This window comes from Budorcas taxicolor, chromosome 2 (assembly GCF_023091745.1).
Source record: "Budorcas taxicolor isolate Tak-1 chromosome 2, Takin1.1, whole genome shotgun sequence".
NCBI lineage: Eukaryota > Metazoa > Chordata > Mammalia > Artiodactyla > Bovidae > Budorcas > Budorcas taxicolor.
In genome coordinates this window covers 51,597,199-51,614,823 of record NC_068911.1, presented here as the reverse complement: position 1 = coordinate 51,614,823, position 17,625 = coordinate 51,597,199, and the positions used below count along the sequence as shown (strand labels likewise).

General features: G+C 35.8%; 1 protein-coding gene across 1 annotated transcript in view; it reads right to left on the bottom strand.

Moving 5' to 3' along the window:
• Positions 1-221: 221 nt before the first annotated feature.
• COL5A2 (collagen type V alpha 2 chain) overlaps positions 222-17,625 on the bottom strand; it is a 147,653-nt gene continuing 130,249 nt past the window's right edge. The window contains exons 44-54 of the mRNA XM_052636177.1: positions 17,000-17,107; positions 15,524-15,577; positions 13,530-13,637; positions 12,982-13,035; positions 12,146-12,253; positions 11,707-11,760; positions 9,120-9,227; positions 6,950-7,241; positions 3,861-4,048; positions 1,614-1,853; positions 222-926 (exon numbers count right to left, since the gene is read on the bottom strand). Coding sequence (XP_052492137.1) covers positions 780-926; positions 1,614-1,853; positions 3,861-4,048; positions 6,950-7,241; positions 9,120-9,227; positions 11,707-11,760; positions 12,146-12,253; positions 12,982-13,035; positions 13,530-13,637; positions 15,524-15,577; positions 17,000-17,107 — 1,461 coding nt within the window. The 3' untranslated portion in view covers positions 222-779. The remainder of the gene's footprint in view (positions 927-1,613; positions 1,854-3,860; positions 4,049-6,949; positions 7,242-9,119; positions 9,228-11,706; positions 11,761-12,145; positions 12,254-12,981; positions 13,036-13,529; positions 13,638-15,523; positions 15,578-16,999; positions 17,108-17,625) is intronic.

Below are 17,625 nucleotides of genomic sequence, written 5' to 3'. Positions count from 1 at the left end.
CAAATATATTCAATGGTATATTCATTTAATTTCTATCTATATTGATAGATTGAGTCAATATAGGGAAAGGTAGCTTTAAATTTGAATGCGAATGAAGACTAGATTTACCATATTTTACAAAAATTTAAGATCTTTTTTTTTGATCAGAAATCCCATTGAATATATACTACTTTAACATTCCATTTAAGACAATGAGAAACTGATATTTTTTCATGGTTCTCTTTAAAGAGTCTGTGTGTTAGTTATACAATATCAAGACAAGCATTCAGTTTCAATCACAAGGATAAACATTTTGATTTCATTTTTAATTGATAATCTGTAAATGAGAGGTCACAAAATTGCATTTTTCCAATTGCAGCCACGTGAAATAAATGTGTTGTGATTTTATATACCCCACTCTTTAAGCTATCTGCCAGGAAGAAAGGTTTTCTCATAAATACTAAGCAACTTTGTCATTACATTGAAATGAAGAAAACGGAGATTTATTTATTCAATCAGTTTACTTTTTTAAAAAGGTGGTCATTGTCATTGGTCATCTTAAACCTAAACTGTTGTATTGAAAAATACTTTAAATCAATTAAAACTTGAGGATTGTAAGTAAAATAAATATTCTGAAGGATAAGGAGGCCAGGCACTTAAGACCATATATACAATGCTGATGCAGAATCAGCCATTACTTCAAGAGTCTCAGGATCAGCTTCAAACAGTCAAAGTCTTGTGAATGGTGGTGGTCACTGATGGTAGGGGTGGTGCTCTTTGTCGATGTACCTCGGCTTGCTTTACACAAAACAAACTGGCCCAATTTCAACGCCAAATTCTTGGTCTGTACCGCCAACATCCACAGGGGCAAGATCTATGATGGGCAAGCGTGCCACATTCTGCGTTCTATATTCAAAGATGGTCTTGCCCACGTTTCCATTTCGTTTCTGGAATTAAATGGTGCAATGGGTTAATAGCATACACAAATTAGTACAAAAATGTTAGACTTCCAATTTTTATAATGTAAAAGCAATGATTTTTAGAGCACTACTTAAAAGTAAGAGCACTGCCAACATCAAATGAGATACTGTCATAGCTGGCAGGCATTTTTCTCTCATTCTTTGAACTGGGAAAAAGCCCTTTATTCTTTTGCAGCCTCCCAAATGGTCACTAACAACATAAATTATGAATGCATTTTTGGTTTTCATGATTGAACCCAAAATTCATCATTAAATATTTTCTTTTTTATATATACAGATATGCAAGAAGAAAGACATACCAATCAGTGAAAGACCATAATCTTAGATGGATTATATATTTTAGATCCAGGAATTTTAAGCATAGAATTGAGATTAAGTAAACCAAGTAATCTGCAGAGAACTAAAGTGAGTTTGCAAAAGAGCTGCAAGGATCCAGTCTTTGATGTTTTTCTTAAAGCCTCTAGCATGTTTCACATACCAACACACATTCAGGTTTATCCTAAGGAACAACTAATTGCTGTCGTGTTTACAAACAGGGTAAATTTGCCCCCACCTCTAGTGCCATGACAGTATTTTTAACAAAGTATTTTTTTTTCTTCAACCAGATCAATATGGATCAAAGGTTCTTACAGAGCAAGACTCAAAAGTACTTACAGAGCAAGAATCATGAAGAACTATGTATCTGAATCTAACGTTTCCCTCTGCTTTGATTTCTAAGTCATTTGACCCTTTGAGAACCACAGCTTTCTTCAAGTTCTTAGCTTGATCATCCATGTATCCTACACTGTTTTTACAGATGTAGGTGATGTTCTGGGAGGCTTCTTTTGATAAAAGGCGCAAGAAGGTCATCTGAGTAATGGCTGCATTAGGCGACTGGTGGTCTCCATAAACAAACTAGAAAAACAAAAAGAGTCTTTGTTATACATGTCTACCCCTCCTGAGTTCTTGTGATTGGACTAATTGACACAAGACAGATTAGCCAGAGAAAAAGAAATAACTTTAACTTGGGACACAGAGGTCAGAGGTCTCCCAGAAATGGGACCTAAGTAGGAGCCAAAGAAACAATAAATTTAAGAGGAATTGACAGAACAAAGAAACCTAGGTTTGGGTGCATAATTGGTAAGGAATTTAAAGTTTGGGCTTGGGTAGTAAATTAATAAGGAAGTAAGGATGTTTGTTTATACAGGCGTCTTGGTTCTAAATTCCCTATCTGTGGAGATAAGGTTGTCTTTCTACCCTGAGTACAGGGAGGGTTCACATGGGAGATTTATTTCCTTCTTTCAGAGAGACAGAGAGCAGGATCAAAGCATTCCTCTTGCAGCAAGCATTACTTAAATGACTTTAACTGAAAATGATCAATGTGTCACTGAAGCAAATTTTAGAGCAGCCTGCCCTGAGCCCCAATATATGTAACACTGATGGGTTTTATAGTGCTGTGTGAGTATGTGTGTTGGTTTCAGACAAATTAATTTTAAAGGGTATTGCGTCTATTCTTTCACATAACAAGATATTCTACCCATATATATATATATAAATACCTTAAAATTTCTATGAATATTCACAAGTAAGAAACTTCATCCTTTCTATCCCAAACAAATGGTGGTGAAACCAAATATAATTATAATTCACCAGAGAAAGTTTAAGTATTTTAAAATTTGCTTCTCTATTTCTTTAAAAAAATATTGAATATTACTTTTTAGAAGTTATATATTTAAGCATAGGTTTGGATATTCAATCATATATCAAAAATAGCTGATTGCTTTTATTGTCAATTATGATAAAAATTTGGACTTAACTATTGGTAAAATTTTTTTTAACCCAACTGTTACATACTTATAGGAAATATGAATTACAAGTTTCCATTAGCTAACAAAAACAAATAATCAAAAAGAATTTTCTATAGGATATTTCCTACTTATCTTCTAGTTTGAGCTATATTTTAAAAGCTCCTATTTGAACTTTTTACATAATATGTTAACTAAATTATATTCCAATTAGGTAGGTAAATTTAAAATTTTTTCCTGTTCTTTAAATAATGGTAGATCCTGCATATACCCATAATGTCCTCATACCATGTTAGTATGAGCATGAGTTCTGAGGAAAGGTCCAGAGCAGAGTTGAGAAGAAAACTGCAAAGTTAAGCTGCCACAAAGAGATGTGGAATAGAATACTCATATTGCAATAGGAAGCGGCAAGACTAGTTAAGAATCTTAATACTGGACCATGAAAGAAACAGAGAGGATAAGACTCAAGAAAAAATATTACATAATATTATAATTATAACTATAAAAGTGTTAAGTTTAAATAACTATGAAGTTTACAAAGGGATTCAGTTATCAAAAGTATCATAATAAGTATCTAATATTTATCCATAACTTACCAAATACCAGATACTATATACTTTATATACACATGCTTTATACACACACAGAAGCTATGAAATTAATATTATCACTCTTACTTTAAAATGGCAGAACTGAAAACAAAAAAAGGTTAAGTGACTTTCTAGGTCCCAGAGGTAGTAACAGATCCATGTATGAGTAACCTAGGTTTCCTGATGCTAAATATAATCCCTGTCTTCCAGCTATGGCAAAATCCCTTCAACTCTACTCCACAAGCAGTGTCACAGGCATTAATGGAGCTAATATGAAAAATAATTACTTTTTTACATTCCATCAATTGAAAAAGTATCATTCAAATCTATATTAATTTAATTCATAGCAATGTTTATGCAATGATATTAGAAATGCAACTAATGAGAATCTATCACTTCCAATTATTAATAAACATAGTAAAATAAACATGGTCAAAAAAATAATTACAAAAGTTCTAAGCCAACACTAAAATACAATAAATAAAGACAAGCAATGAATACAACTTTAAGCAAGCATATTAAATTACCTGAGATCCTCGATTCATATCAAGACCATACCAAACAGGCTTATTATCAGGAGATTTGCTGGCCCACCAGGTTTTACGTGGTACACTGGATGGATTTGCTGAAATACATGTTTCTCCCGTTTCCATGTTGCAGTGAACTTTGATTGCATCTTCAGCGGATCCCTGGTTAGGGTCAATCCAGTACTCGCCTGTTTTCCAAAATAAAAATATTTGCTAAATAAAAAGAATCTCAAACATGATTATGAGTCTCTAAAATAATTGACAGAAGACTAACTCACTGATTAAGGACTCACTCACTCTTTTAAAGTGAATCCCAGTTAAGGAAATATCTGCAGCTAAGAAAAAAGTAACTGTTATGCATTCAGGTCCTTTCTCCTTTCTATTCTAAGGTGACTGGCCAAATGTACCTAAGGCTCAAAACACAAATGTGAAGGATACATCATCACACCCATTTTGTAGAATAGAAATTATACCAAAAAGATAATCCACGGTGAGCAAGTGGCTTTGCCAAAATGGATGGGTTCTCATTAAACTTACAAAGTCAATATTTTAAAACAAATAATAATTGAATATTAAAAAAATAATGTCTTTTCAAAACTATTAAGTGAGTCAAACTGCAATCAGAATGCTATGAATTATCTCACTGGCCCTATTTATTTATTGAGGCCACATCGTGTGGCATGTGGAATCTTTAAGTTCCCCCGGCAGGAATTGAATACATGTACCCTGCAACAGAAGCATGGAGTCTTAACCACTGGACTGCCAGGGAAGTCCCTCAATGGCCCTAAAATTGATCTCTGTTCAATATTATGTAGCATCCTATCCTAAATGGGAAAATAATTTGAAAAATAATAGATACATGTATATGTATAACTGAATCACTTTGTTGTCACCAGAAACTAACACAACATTCTTAATCATCTGTGCTCCAATGTAAAACAGTGCAAAAAATTGATCTTATCTTAGGAAGAGATCCTAGAAGAAGGCTACACCAAGTTAGTGCTTGGTGCTAGAGATATAGTTTAATAAATATACAAACAAATACTTTTTTGTATACATATCTTTATGTATATATCTGTGTATAAAGGTATACTCTGTATATATATGTAAAATATATGTATATAGATTATATTACATGTATATTTATATAAACATGTATAAATATATATAATTTATATAATAGCATATGTAATATATGTATAATAAATATGAATATATGTATATATGTATAAAATACATGTCTGTATATATATATATAATATGTATTAAAGACTGGATTTTAAATGAATGAAGGGGCATTGATGGTGGGATATAAAGTATAGACTTGGTAATCAAATGGCCTGTTCTGCAAAGATAACAATTTTAGCTATGCCTGTCAGCATCATTGCAAAGTTATTTGAAACACTTAAGCATTTCATAGCTCATTCCCATGGCCCTCTTATGGATCTTTCTTTTCCAGGTCTTATTAGATTAACCAAAATGATAGAATTTTGCAAACTTTAGGCATAGTGTTTACAACTAGGGTAAAAGATTTTAATTTCAAAATATTTTAGAAAATAACCATAACACAATTCTGCAGCAGAGATTATTGACGTATGATTTGTAGAACATTAAAGTATATGAAAAGAACTCCGTATTCAAATAAATCTGGGAAATAAGGCATACTCTATTCTACTATCTCTGTTGTTGGAGTATAATTGCTTTACAATGTTGGGTTAATTTCTGCTGTACAACAAAGTGAATCAGCTATATGCATAAGTAAATTCCCTTTTTCTTGGACCTCCCTCCCACCTCCCCTCCATGCCACCCACCTAGGTCATCACAGAGCACTAAGCTGAGCTCCTGTGCTTCAGAGTAAGTCCCCACTAGCTATCTATTTTATGCACAGTAGTGTATTCGTTGTTTCTTTAGTCGCTAAATTGTGTCCGACTCTTTTGTAACCCCAGGGACTGTAGCCATGGACTGTAGCTGAGCGCTGAAGAGTTGATGCTTTTGAACTGTGGTGTTGGAGAAGACTTGAGAGTCCCTTGGACTGCAAGGAGATCCAGCCAGTCCATCCTAAAGGAAATCAGTCCTGAATAGTCGTTGGAAGGAATGATGCTGAAGCTGAAACTCCAATACTTTGGCCACTTGATGAAAAGAACTGATTCATTGGAGAAGACCCTGATGCTGGGAAAGATTGAAGGCAGGAGGAGAAGGGGACTACAGAGGATGAGACGGTTGGGTGGCATCACTGACTCAATGGACATGAGTTTGAATGAACTCCAGGAGATGGTGATGGATAGGGAGGCCTGGTGTGCTGCAGTCCACGGGGTGGCAAAGAGTTGTACACAACTGAGTGACTGAAGTGAACTGAACTGGACTGTTGCCTGTCAGGCTCCTCTGTCCATGGAATTTCCCAGGCAAGAATACTGGAGTAGGTTGCTATTTCCTTCTCCAGAGGATCTCCCCAAACCAGGGATCAAACTTGTGTCTCCTGCATTGCAGACAAATTCTTTACCATTGAGCCAACAGGGCAGCCCGGGAGTGTATTTAGTCTCCTAATTCATCCCACTCTCCTCTTCCCCAACTGGGTCCACACATCCATTCGCTATGTCTGCATCTCTATTCCTGCCCTGGAACTAGGTTCATCTGTACTATTTTTCTAAATTCCACAGTATGAAGGTTTCTTTAAAAACTAAAAATAGAACTTTATTCTACTCCTGAGGATCCAACTATATATTAGCATATTAAATCACTGAGAATTATTGAGAAAACTAAACATATTTAACCTTGCTTAAGCAAGTATTTTCAACATTTACAGCACCACAAAATTATCCATATTTTAAGACTTCTGGATGGAAATGAAAATACCACCATGAAACTGGGTCATTAATAGGATATGTCCTCTATTACAGTACTTATCTCACACCATATTTTTTCATATCAGTGACAGTTCCCATTAGCAAACCTCAGACTCTGTGATTGGCCACCATTCTGTCTCTTGTGTCTATCACTAAATAGGGAGTAAATAAAATATTTTGGAATGCATTGGAGAATTACACATCAGAAACAATGAGCTTTGCTCAAATGGCCAACTGTCTACTCACCGCTCTGCTTTGCAGAATGGCAAAGCTTTAAGTCATCACAAGTCCGGGCAGGATGCTTTCTAGAGCCATCAGGGCTGCGCATGGTTTCAATTTGACTACTGAGTGACTTCAGGGTCGCATGTACCCCTGGGTCCGTTTTGTTTTTGTCATCAGGAGCCGCCTGATCTTCTGTAAACTCCGGAAGTGGGTCTGGCATGCTCTCATCATAGTGCCCCATGATATCCCCAAGAGCAGCTGTAAGGTGGCCAGGGGGTCCCGGAGGGCCAGGGGGACCAGGCTCACCAGGAGGACCCTAATTTTTAAAAAATCGGAAATATATGTAAAACAGTTTTTAGTTTTTGCTTTTCCATTGGACACAAAGGCACTGATGGGACTTAGTGCAAAGGGGGTTACAGTGCAAAACCTCAATTTGATGGCACTGAGAGATGTCTGTGGCTTGAGTCCTTTTTTAACTAGATGGTTCTGGTCTGCTAACTTATAACATTCCAAGAATGAGAAATGATGCATAACTGTTTCTCAGACAAGATATCTGCAAGTTGGCATCTGAGGTTGGCATCTTTATTTAAAGATTAAAACACAAAATATTTGCTTTGATGTTTACGCATGAAGATACAATACATTTTATGTTAGGTATACATAGATTTGTACACTCATTTTCAAACTATTTTGGCAAGGCACAACTAAAATGTTTTAAAAAGATGTATAAACAAAGGCTGTACAAGGAGATGCAGAGGAGTTTGTGGGTGCTACTTCCATAAGACTGTCCATCAATACCAAGGGAATTCATGAAGAAACACCCACAAGAGAATTTCCCCCATATCTAAATAAGGGAAAAATCACAGGAAATCTTTTTATGTGCATTAATTAGTGGGTAGATCAAAATTATCTCTACTAAACAAAACTGGAGAAAGTTATCCTAGCCTAAAAAGCTTTTTAATAATTATTATTATTTTGCCAAATAAGAACTACTGGAGCAAAAGGGAGATGAGCACACAAAATATCAGAGACTAGAAAAACAGATCCTCTCTATCCTTCTGCATTTTCCCAAGGAAAAACTCAGCAACTTGAGCGAATTCTCCACAACCTGAAAAGATGTATGGTCCACATCTCTCTTGGGGAGCACAGACCTGGCAAGCAGAAGGCTGGAGTTCTGGTACTGGCTCTGCCACTCAAATGGGTCTGGACAAGTTGCATCAAGTTCTAGTGCAAACATTTCCTCACTATCAAGCAACCATTAAATCCATTTTTTTTCTTTAAGGTCATCTCATGATTCCGTATATTCCTTTATGCTAAACTCAGGGGAAGAGATTTTTTTTTTTTTGCTATCAAGGACCACTAAAATGCAAGATAAAGTCAATCAAGAGCCACATAAGTAAGAGGTATTCCAATTCTGCAGCTGTTTTCCATGTAAAATTAGAGAAATAAACAGAAAATATTTCTCTTGACCATAGGAAATTTAAGGCTATTCTTTCTATGTAATAATAAATATTTGGTTGAATGGTATTATTATTAGGACAGACAGAATAAGAAATGGAAAATAAAGCAAAAGAGGAAGAGACACCAGGGAGGGATACAGAACCTCACATCACACATGCACACACACACGCACGCATGCATGGCAGATAGAGCAGACTGTTTCCCAAAGTCTGGTTTCTGAGAAGCCTAACTAAAGTCTAGCTAAAGCAATTTAAAGCTTTACAAGTCAATACTACTGAAATATTCTATTGAAAGTTTCAATATGAATCCTTTCTGAATTTCTTTTTCAGTAAATAACGCTTTAATTTCACGGGCTTCAATTTCCAACATTTTCATGAATGAATACACTCATCAAATCTCCCATTTAGTCTATTGCCACTTAGAGCAAAGCCACATTGTCATAACTCTAATGATAATACAATCATAACTTACTATTAGCTCTCATTGATATCACTCCATTGCTCTCACTGAAGTCAAGGCCTAGGTAGCTTAGACTCTAATTTTATGTATTCTGAATAATCTGTGTTAAAATGTTTGAATTAGCTATTATACAGACAAGCTACACGTGATTTCCAGGCTTGTTTTCAGAGTTTCTGAAGTCTTTTGTCCTTCATACTGCATAGATCTTCCTTAGACAGAATCCAAGCTATGGGAATCAATAGCATTACTCACATACAAATCTCTGTGATTTTACCTCAGGGCCTGCTTCTCCAACGCTGCCCCTCACACCAGGAGGCCCAATTGGCCCAAGTGGCCCAGGGCTTCCTTCTTTGCCTGAAGGACCAACTGGACCCGGGGGTCCCTGCAAGAAACAAAGACGGTATTTTAGATCCTAGGAGGAAAACCTCTACAAGGTCTTTCTCTGATCAAAGAACTATTTCTTTTTGGAGTTGTCTCGTTGATTTCTCATATTTGTTTTCCTAATGACTAATAAATGGACTTCTAGTACTTTCTAATATTTACTGCTTCATTACGCATGAATTCTCCACCATCCATGCATGGGAAAAGACCAGTGTCAGTTAAAACATTAAAGGGCTTGTCATCTACTTTTAATGGACTAGTCATCTACTTTTTAGGGCTTCCCTTGTGGCTCAGCTGATAAAGAATCCACCTGAAATGTGCGGGAAACCTGGGTTCAATCCCTGGATTGGGAAGATCCCCTGGAGAAGGGAAAGACTACCCACTCCAGTATTCTGGCTCGGAGAATTCCACGGACTGGGGTATAGTCCATGGGGTCACAAAGAGTTGGAAACGACTGAGCAGCTTGCACTTTCATTTTCTTTCATCTACTTTCATTGGCAGGAGCTGTTTCATCTCATTTCACATATTGTAAGCTTAATTAGACGACCCAATCAAAAAATGGGCCAAAGAACTAAATAGACATTTCTCCAAAGAAGACATACGGATGGCTAACAAACACATGAAAAGATGCTCAACATCACTCATTATCAGAGAAATGCAAATCAAAACCACAATGAGGTACCACTTCACACCAGTCAGAATGGCTGCGATCCAAAAATCTGCAAGCAATAAATGCTGGAGAGGGTGTGGAGAAAAGGGAACCCTCCTACACTGTTGGTGGGAATGCAAACTAGTACAGCCACTATGGAGAACAGTGTGGAGATTCCTTAAAAAATTGCAAATAGAACTACCTTATGACCCAGCAATCCCACTGCTGGGCATACACACCGAGGAAACCAGAATTGAAAGAGACACATGTACCCCAATGTTCATCGCAGCACTGTTTATAATAGCCAGGACATGGAAACAACCTAGATGTCCATCAGCAGATGAATGGATAAGAAAGCAGTGGTACATATACACAATGGAGTATTACTCAGCCGTTAAAAAGAATTCATTTGAATCAGTTCTGATGAGATGGATGAAACTGGAGCCGATTATACAGAGTGAAGTAAGCCAGAAAGAAAAACACCAATACAGTATACTAACACATATATATGGAATTTAGAAAGATGGCAATGACGACCCTGTATGCAAGACAGGAAAAAAGACACAGCTGTGTATAACGGACTTTTGGACTCAGAGGGAGAGGGAGAGGGTGGGATGATTTGGGAGAATGGTATTCTATCATGTATACTATCATGTAAGAATTGAATCGCCAGTCTATGTCTGACGCAGGATACAGCATGCTTGGGGCTGGTGCATGGGGATGACCCACAGAGATGTTATCGGGAGGGAGGTGGGAGGGGGGTTCATGTTTGGGAACACATGTAAGAATTAAAGATTTTAAAATTTAAAAAATAAAGAAAGAAAGAAAGAAAGAAAAAAAAATAAAATGAATGAAGATGCACTATTAAAAAAATAAATAAATAATAAAAAATATGGTGACTGTTAAAAAAAAAAAGAAATTTAATTAAGTAGGAGTAAGAAAATCACAGAAGTTGCACTGTTTGACATAAATTAAATTTGTGTCCTTGTACTCCAGAATTTTATCACATCTCAGTAATTTTGATACTGTTCTCAATTTTATGTGTGACTTGTTTATACTGTATTTAGATATAAGAGAAATTCTTTCTAATTATTTTCCTAAATAATTATCTTGTGGCATTAATGACCTATTAGACAGCATTAATGCTAAATGTAGAATTTCTACAACCTTTAAATATTTGTTTCACTTTATGATTTGCTTCCTAATTAGCCTTATGCCAACTACTTCTGAGGAACTATCGCAATTGCTTAAATGAAAACAGTATATCCAGCTCAAAATCTCTCTCCACTTCATGGTAAATCCTAGAGTACCATCTCAAAGAGTACAATTAAACGGAAATTTCAAAAAACATAGAGTAAGAAAATGAACAAACAGATGAGTACATCTACCCTAGGTAAGAGATTTTAAATGGGCCTATGAAGTAATATGGGGCTTCCCTGGTGGCTCAGATGGTAAAATGTCCACCCACAATGTGGGAGACCTGGGTTCGATCCCTGGGTTGGGAAGATCCTCTGGAGAAGGAAATGGCAACCCATTCCAGTATTCTTGCCTGGGAAAGCCCATGGACAGAGGAGCCTAGTGGGCTATAGTCCATGGGGTCGCAAAGAGTCGGACACGACTGAGCAACTTCACTATGAAGTAATATATTTCAGGCTATGTTTACTTAAATGTAAATTCTGAATGGTTTGTCTCTTATGTTTGTTGCCAGCTTCAGAGAACCGAAGCCAACTCCAGCTTCAATACCATGAAAATGATACTCAATCACTAACAAAACGTCCCCAGGTGCATTAATATTTACACCTGCAACTTATTGTTAAATTTTGTTACTTACTCTTGGGCCAAATGGTCCAGGGATTCCGGCACTGCCTTGTTCACCATTTGGACCCTAAGTAGAAAAAAAAAAAAAAAAAAAGCCAAAATATTTATATCCTATATTTAACCACTCTAGCTTTTAGAAATGTCCTGTCATTGACTTTAGCAGCATATACTTCATTCATCAATCTCTATGTCTACATGAGTTGACCAATACTAAAGACAATTGTAGGAGTAATAGTGCATATACTTTTGGTTTATTTCTTTCCTATAAAATTATAGCAAACATATGAACAATTATATTGGGTACTTAGGTAACGACTTATTCATCAAGATATTCTTTACAATGAAAATAAGATGCAAAAAGTCCATCCATTTTATAGACAAATAAATGTTCATGTCAAAATACCTTTGCATTTTCACATGGAGAGCAAATAATACTTAAAAGAATAACTTACAGGAGGTCCAGGAAGACCCTGAAGACCAGTAAAGCCTCTGTGACCCTTCTGACCTCGATCACCTCTGTCTCCATGATCACCTTTGTCACCACGAGGTCCTTGCGGTCCCTAGAAATAAAGTCATAGCATGAGCACTGCCTGTTGAAACTACAATTTACAGTTTTACTTTGTGCAACTGTATTTGCTACAATTTTGAGCATTTTATTTTATATGAACTAATATATTTACTTATCTAAATAGTATTACTAGGAATTTTAATCTAGGAACTTTTATTTTTTTTCCTCAAGGAATGAAAGTGATCACTAAAAGCATAGTATATAATAACGTTTTCTAAAGATTCAATTATTTAAATGTTTAACCTACATTTGGACTAAAATGAGGTATTTTAAGTTTAATCTAGCCTGAGATATTTTCCAAAGTTTGGAAAGTTTGGATTCTCTTTCACATATTTAGATTATATCATTATGTAATGATTTAGCTAAAAATAAAATATACTTGAATAGTACTTTTCAAGTTTACAAAGAGCTTTCAAACTCATTTGCCTACTTAATTTTTAGAAAATCTCAGAGAATGGCACTGCTACCCTTGCTATTGTGGGAGAAAATTGTGACTAAAAGTTTTAATTGACTATTGAAATAATTCATAGTAGAATTCAGAAGAGTTATACTAACACTACAAAAACAAATATAAACTCCTGGGTGCTATTTTAAATTAATATTTTGTCTAAGGCTTGAAGAATTTGGTAATTTTCATTTATGAATCTTAAAAATTAAGTTTTTCCTTTGGGAAAATATTTTATGTAAGAAGTCTTTTTTTTTTTTAAGCCAAGAACTTACAAGTAAACCACGTTTCCCAGCTCGGCCAGGTGGTCCTATAGGACCTCGAGAACCCTAGAAGAAATTTTCACAAAATTAATACAAGAAAAAAATATGGATATATTATAGAGATTTAGAATTCAAGAATATATGTCTGTAGTTGAATACTTTTATATGTGTAAGTTTATCTGTGTATACACTTATGGCTAACTAAATAAAACCAGGCTAATTTCCCTAGGTATAAGAATATGCTCACTATAACCCCAATCACATCTCTATAGTCAATTTTATTAATGGACTTCTCTGAATGAAGATCACTTTAGTTAATTACATAAGACATTACTTGCTTAAATTTAATATGATCCATACTACTACATTTCCTATAAATCACAACACTTTTAGATAATGAAAGCCAAAGCATCAAGATTTTTGAAGACCTATTAGAAATCAAATTTTTAAGACTAGAAAAAATAATTCTAAGCACACATGTCATCGCATGCATGCATATATGCATACTCATAATACAGTATGTTGATTAAAAGTGTCAATACGAAACTGACTCTCCTTACCGGGTCTCCTCTTTGTCCTGCATCTCCCGGAGCACCAACAGGACCAGGAGTTCCAGGGGCACCCTGAGAGCCTGGCAGACCTGCAGGCCCAGGGTCTCCACGATCACCCTGACAAGGAAACCATGATATTACCTTTTTAATATTCATTATAAAACAGCAAAATTCTATACGCTTATGTTATTCATGAAAGGAAAAAACACACCTTTTAAAACATTCTATTTATTAATTTATATATTACTTAAATGTTCTACTTATATTTACATATTAATAAATCAAACTGAAAAGGGTAAGATATTTTCCCCCAATATCATCTGTCCCCTCACTCTCATCCTATTATTCCCATAGTCAAAACTGCTGGATTATGGAAGTGGTCACCTCCAGAATTCAGCATGTGACTTAGACTCACTGGGATATCTGTACTTTTAGTATAGCATAAACAAAAATTTTCCAGAGTGTGAAAACAGGGAAAATTCTAAGGAAACCACTTTCCAAGTTTACAACTTCATATGCCTTCTCTCAGAAAACTAATTTGAAAGATCTTTTCCTACTTCCTCTTTAACAATCACCCTTCTCCCATTTTATGAAATAAAAGCATATATCATACCATCTGCAACCTTAATACAGCACAATGCTCCAAGGAATAAACCTCACTGGGCATCAAACTAAGGGACTTTTCCAGAATGCACAGTTCACTTGATAATAAAACAAGGAGGTATTTGGAAAGAAAAGCTGCTCTTTATTTTGCCCAGTCTTACTTGGCTCCAAATCTTAATTGTCTCTTTAAGAAGTCAGAGATGAAATTATAGTTACATGAATGTGTATTAATATAATTATTTGACTTGAAGAATGGAGCCAGATCTTTTTGTCTAATAGAAGTTAAGTCTTATTTGGCTGATTAGTTTGGCAACTGGATAAACTTTGGCAATTAGGTTAGAGACTGGACATGTAATAAAAAAAAACATTGAATAAGCTGAATTGGCAACTCCAAGACTTTAAAAAATATATATGATGAAAGCACATATACATTTAGAATTTATCAGAACTACTTCCGTTGTAACTGTTAGACAGTTAGAACAGGAAAAAGGAGTCCAAGATAGCAATTACAGACAGTAGCGACTAGAAGAAACATCCAGAAGGCAAACAAAGAAAAGACAAAGCTCATGAAAATGGGAAATCACTTCAGGCTGGAGTGAAGACCTCCAGCAAGAAAACATGCCCAAGCATGCCCCCTTCCCTGATTGGCTGAACATACACTATATTTGCATTTCCTTCCCTGATTGGTCTTGGATACAAGCCCTATTTTGCATGGGACAGAACTAGTCAGGCTCCAGGGTCTCCTTAGGACAGGGAACAAAGGACACAAAAAGTAAACCCTAAAGTGCAGCAGGACCACTCCTACAGGACTGGTCTGCTCTGAGAGTGTTACTGTGTGCCTGCTTGAGCTGTCTTGGTCTGTTGTTTCAATTCTTTGCTACAAGGAGACAAAAAGTGAGGGAAAAGAAGTGACCCAACATAACTATCAAAACTTGTGATTAAAATAAAATGTGATGGTAACTTAAAATATGCACAGAGGTTCAGAGATTTTCAAAATTATATTGGGGGTACATCAGCAAAACCTCTGAAGACTACTACACTGGACAATATATACCAACCCTGGGAAAAACTTAGATCCCAAGAGAATCTGCATTTCCTTGGCTTTACAGAAGATGGAGGTGGGCCCTTGCCCCAGGATCCCTCAAAACTCTTTCTTTCCCTCTCTTTGAGTACCTATGAGATGCTTTGAACATGATATTTAAAACATAAGTGCTCAGTGCTATAAATATTAATCACATTTGAAGTATTTAAAAACTGAGGTTCAGAAAAGTTGTTCAAGATTACATAGCTAATTACTTAAAGAATCAAGATAAAAAAGAATAGTTTTTTTACTCTTTAGTATTACAGAGATTTCAAATGCACATTATTTCAGATTTTTTGATCACTAAAATTGCCCTTACACGTTCTCCAACAGCACCATCCCGTCCTGGAGTACCATCATTACCAGCTGGACCCTATAAAGAATCATATTTGAAAAATGAATTAACTGAGTAATAAAAAAAAAACTCACATTTCAATTGCCAGAAAAATTACAGCATATTTTCCACCTCTATTCCACATTACAAATTAGCATTTATGGAAACTTCAGTAGAAGAAAGTTTCTGCCATATTTCTATTATTCTGATTTGCTTGTAAAATTATTAACACATTCTTACACTTTTGGTGCCAGTTTTAAATAGTTTTATTTAAGACACTATTTTCCACTTACAGTACAGTGCTTATAAAGTGCAATGTTATTTCATTTCCCTGTGTACATATTCCTTAGTCAAGAATTAAGGATGCCCAGTTATTTACCATAACAGTTCAACTTTAAAACTGTCCTGGAATTGCTACAAATTTGGGCTCATCAATGTTTGTTGTGAAACATACTAAATCTATACTCATTGGCTTAATCAACCTCTTTAATGGTGGACCCAGAGAAGCTGCAACCAGACAGAGGAGCTCCATCACCAGAGAAGCCCCCAGACATTTCTTTTACTGTGCCTCCCACACTTAGTCTAAATTCATCTTTTTTTATTTTTATTTTTAAAATCAAATTATTCAAAATAAATAGACAACAATTATATTCCTTGTATTTTGTTTTCTTTATATTACCAGTGAATGGTTTCCCTCACTTTTACTTACCCAAAATAATATCCTTAAAATTTAAAAATAAAATATCTGTGTTTAGACATTAAATTACATTTTAAAATATATAGTCTTCCTTTCCTATTTTATTTTTATTTTTTTCCCACAGAACTATATTTTTACCATTTGAACAAAAATTGTTCTGAAAGGCATTAATTGTTTCTTTTAAGAAAATGTGACACTAAATGTTTGGCAATTTACTCATTAAAGCCCTGAAAAGAGGAAATTTCAACCTATAACTTTTCAAATCACCTTCCAAAAGTTGATTTCCTCTCAAAAGAGCCTAAGGGAACTGGATATCCAAAATGTTATATATAAGGATATTTAAGTAAAATGATCTCTACTTACTTGGCCCTCTTCACAAGCTTTAACAATTATATTAATCCTATCACCGTAAAACTTGGCAATTTTGACAAATATGCCATTACAGAATGAAATAATAACAAGAGAAAAGATAAGCAGTTGTAACCTTTCACCTTCAAAACAATTTGGCAACAACCTAAACCAACTAAAATACTTGGCTCCTGACGAGATGAAGGCCAGTGCAAGACACCAATCTTATTACCGTTTCCCTACGTCATCATTTAGTCAACTCTCTAGGGAAGAAAAACACATCAAAAAACAGCACTAGAAAACTTCCTTCAGGTCAAACGTACAATTTCTAGTTTCTAAATTAATTTCCAAATTTCAAAAATGTCCCCATAACACCCAGATAAGGAGGGGAGGATGATCTTCACTATAGTACTCACTTCCGGTCCTGGTTCCCCCACAGGGCCGTTCGAGCCCGGGGGCCCAACAGGTCCAGGTGGACCTTTATCTCCTGGGGCACCAGTTGGTCCTACTTTTCCTGGTGTGCCCTGAAATAAAGTATAAATAAGTCAGCCACTCCTGAAGAAGCTTGAGGGGACAGTTCACATAAAGGCCATGTTTAAATGGCACCCAGTGTCTCCCTCTAGAGTAATAACTGTCAGTTATCACGCAACACCAGTGTCACTGCAGGACCTTCCCAGAGGTGCGCCCGCTTCTTATCACACCCATCCTGATGTATCGATGGCACCATCCGTTGCACCAATTCAGGTGCATTTTGGGTTTTACTCAGAAGTACTGTTTTCAGAGCTGGATGCCCGTCTTGAATCTGTGTCACTAAGATATGCTCATCTTTACTCTTCTGCTTAGTCTCCTCACTTTATTTCTGTATCCTGACAGCTTGATCTCACTGTTGGGAGACCAAGTATTCCAGGTTCCTTGGCTCACTCCTGAGAACAATAAGACTGCTCTGGACTCCCAGTCTGCTGGTTTCACATCTCCACCCACACGTCCCGAGTTCCAAGTCCCCAACAGTAAATCTATCTCCACATGCCATATAAAAACATCA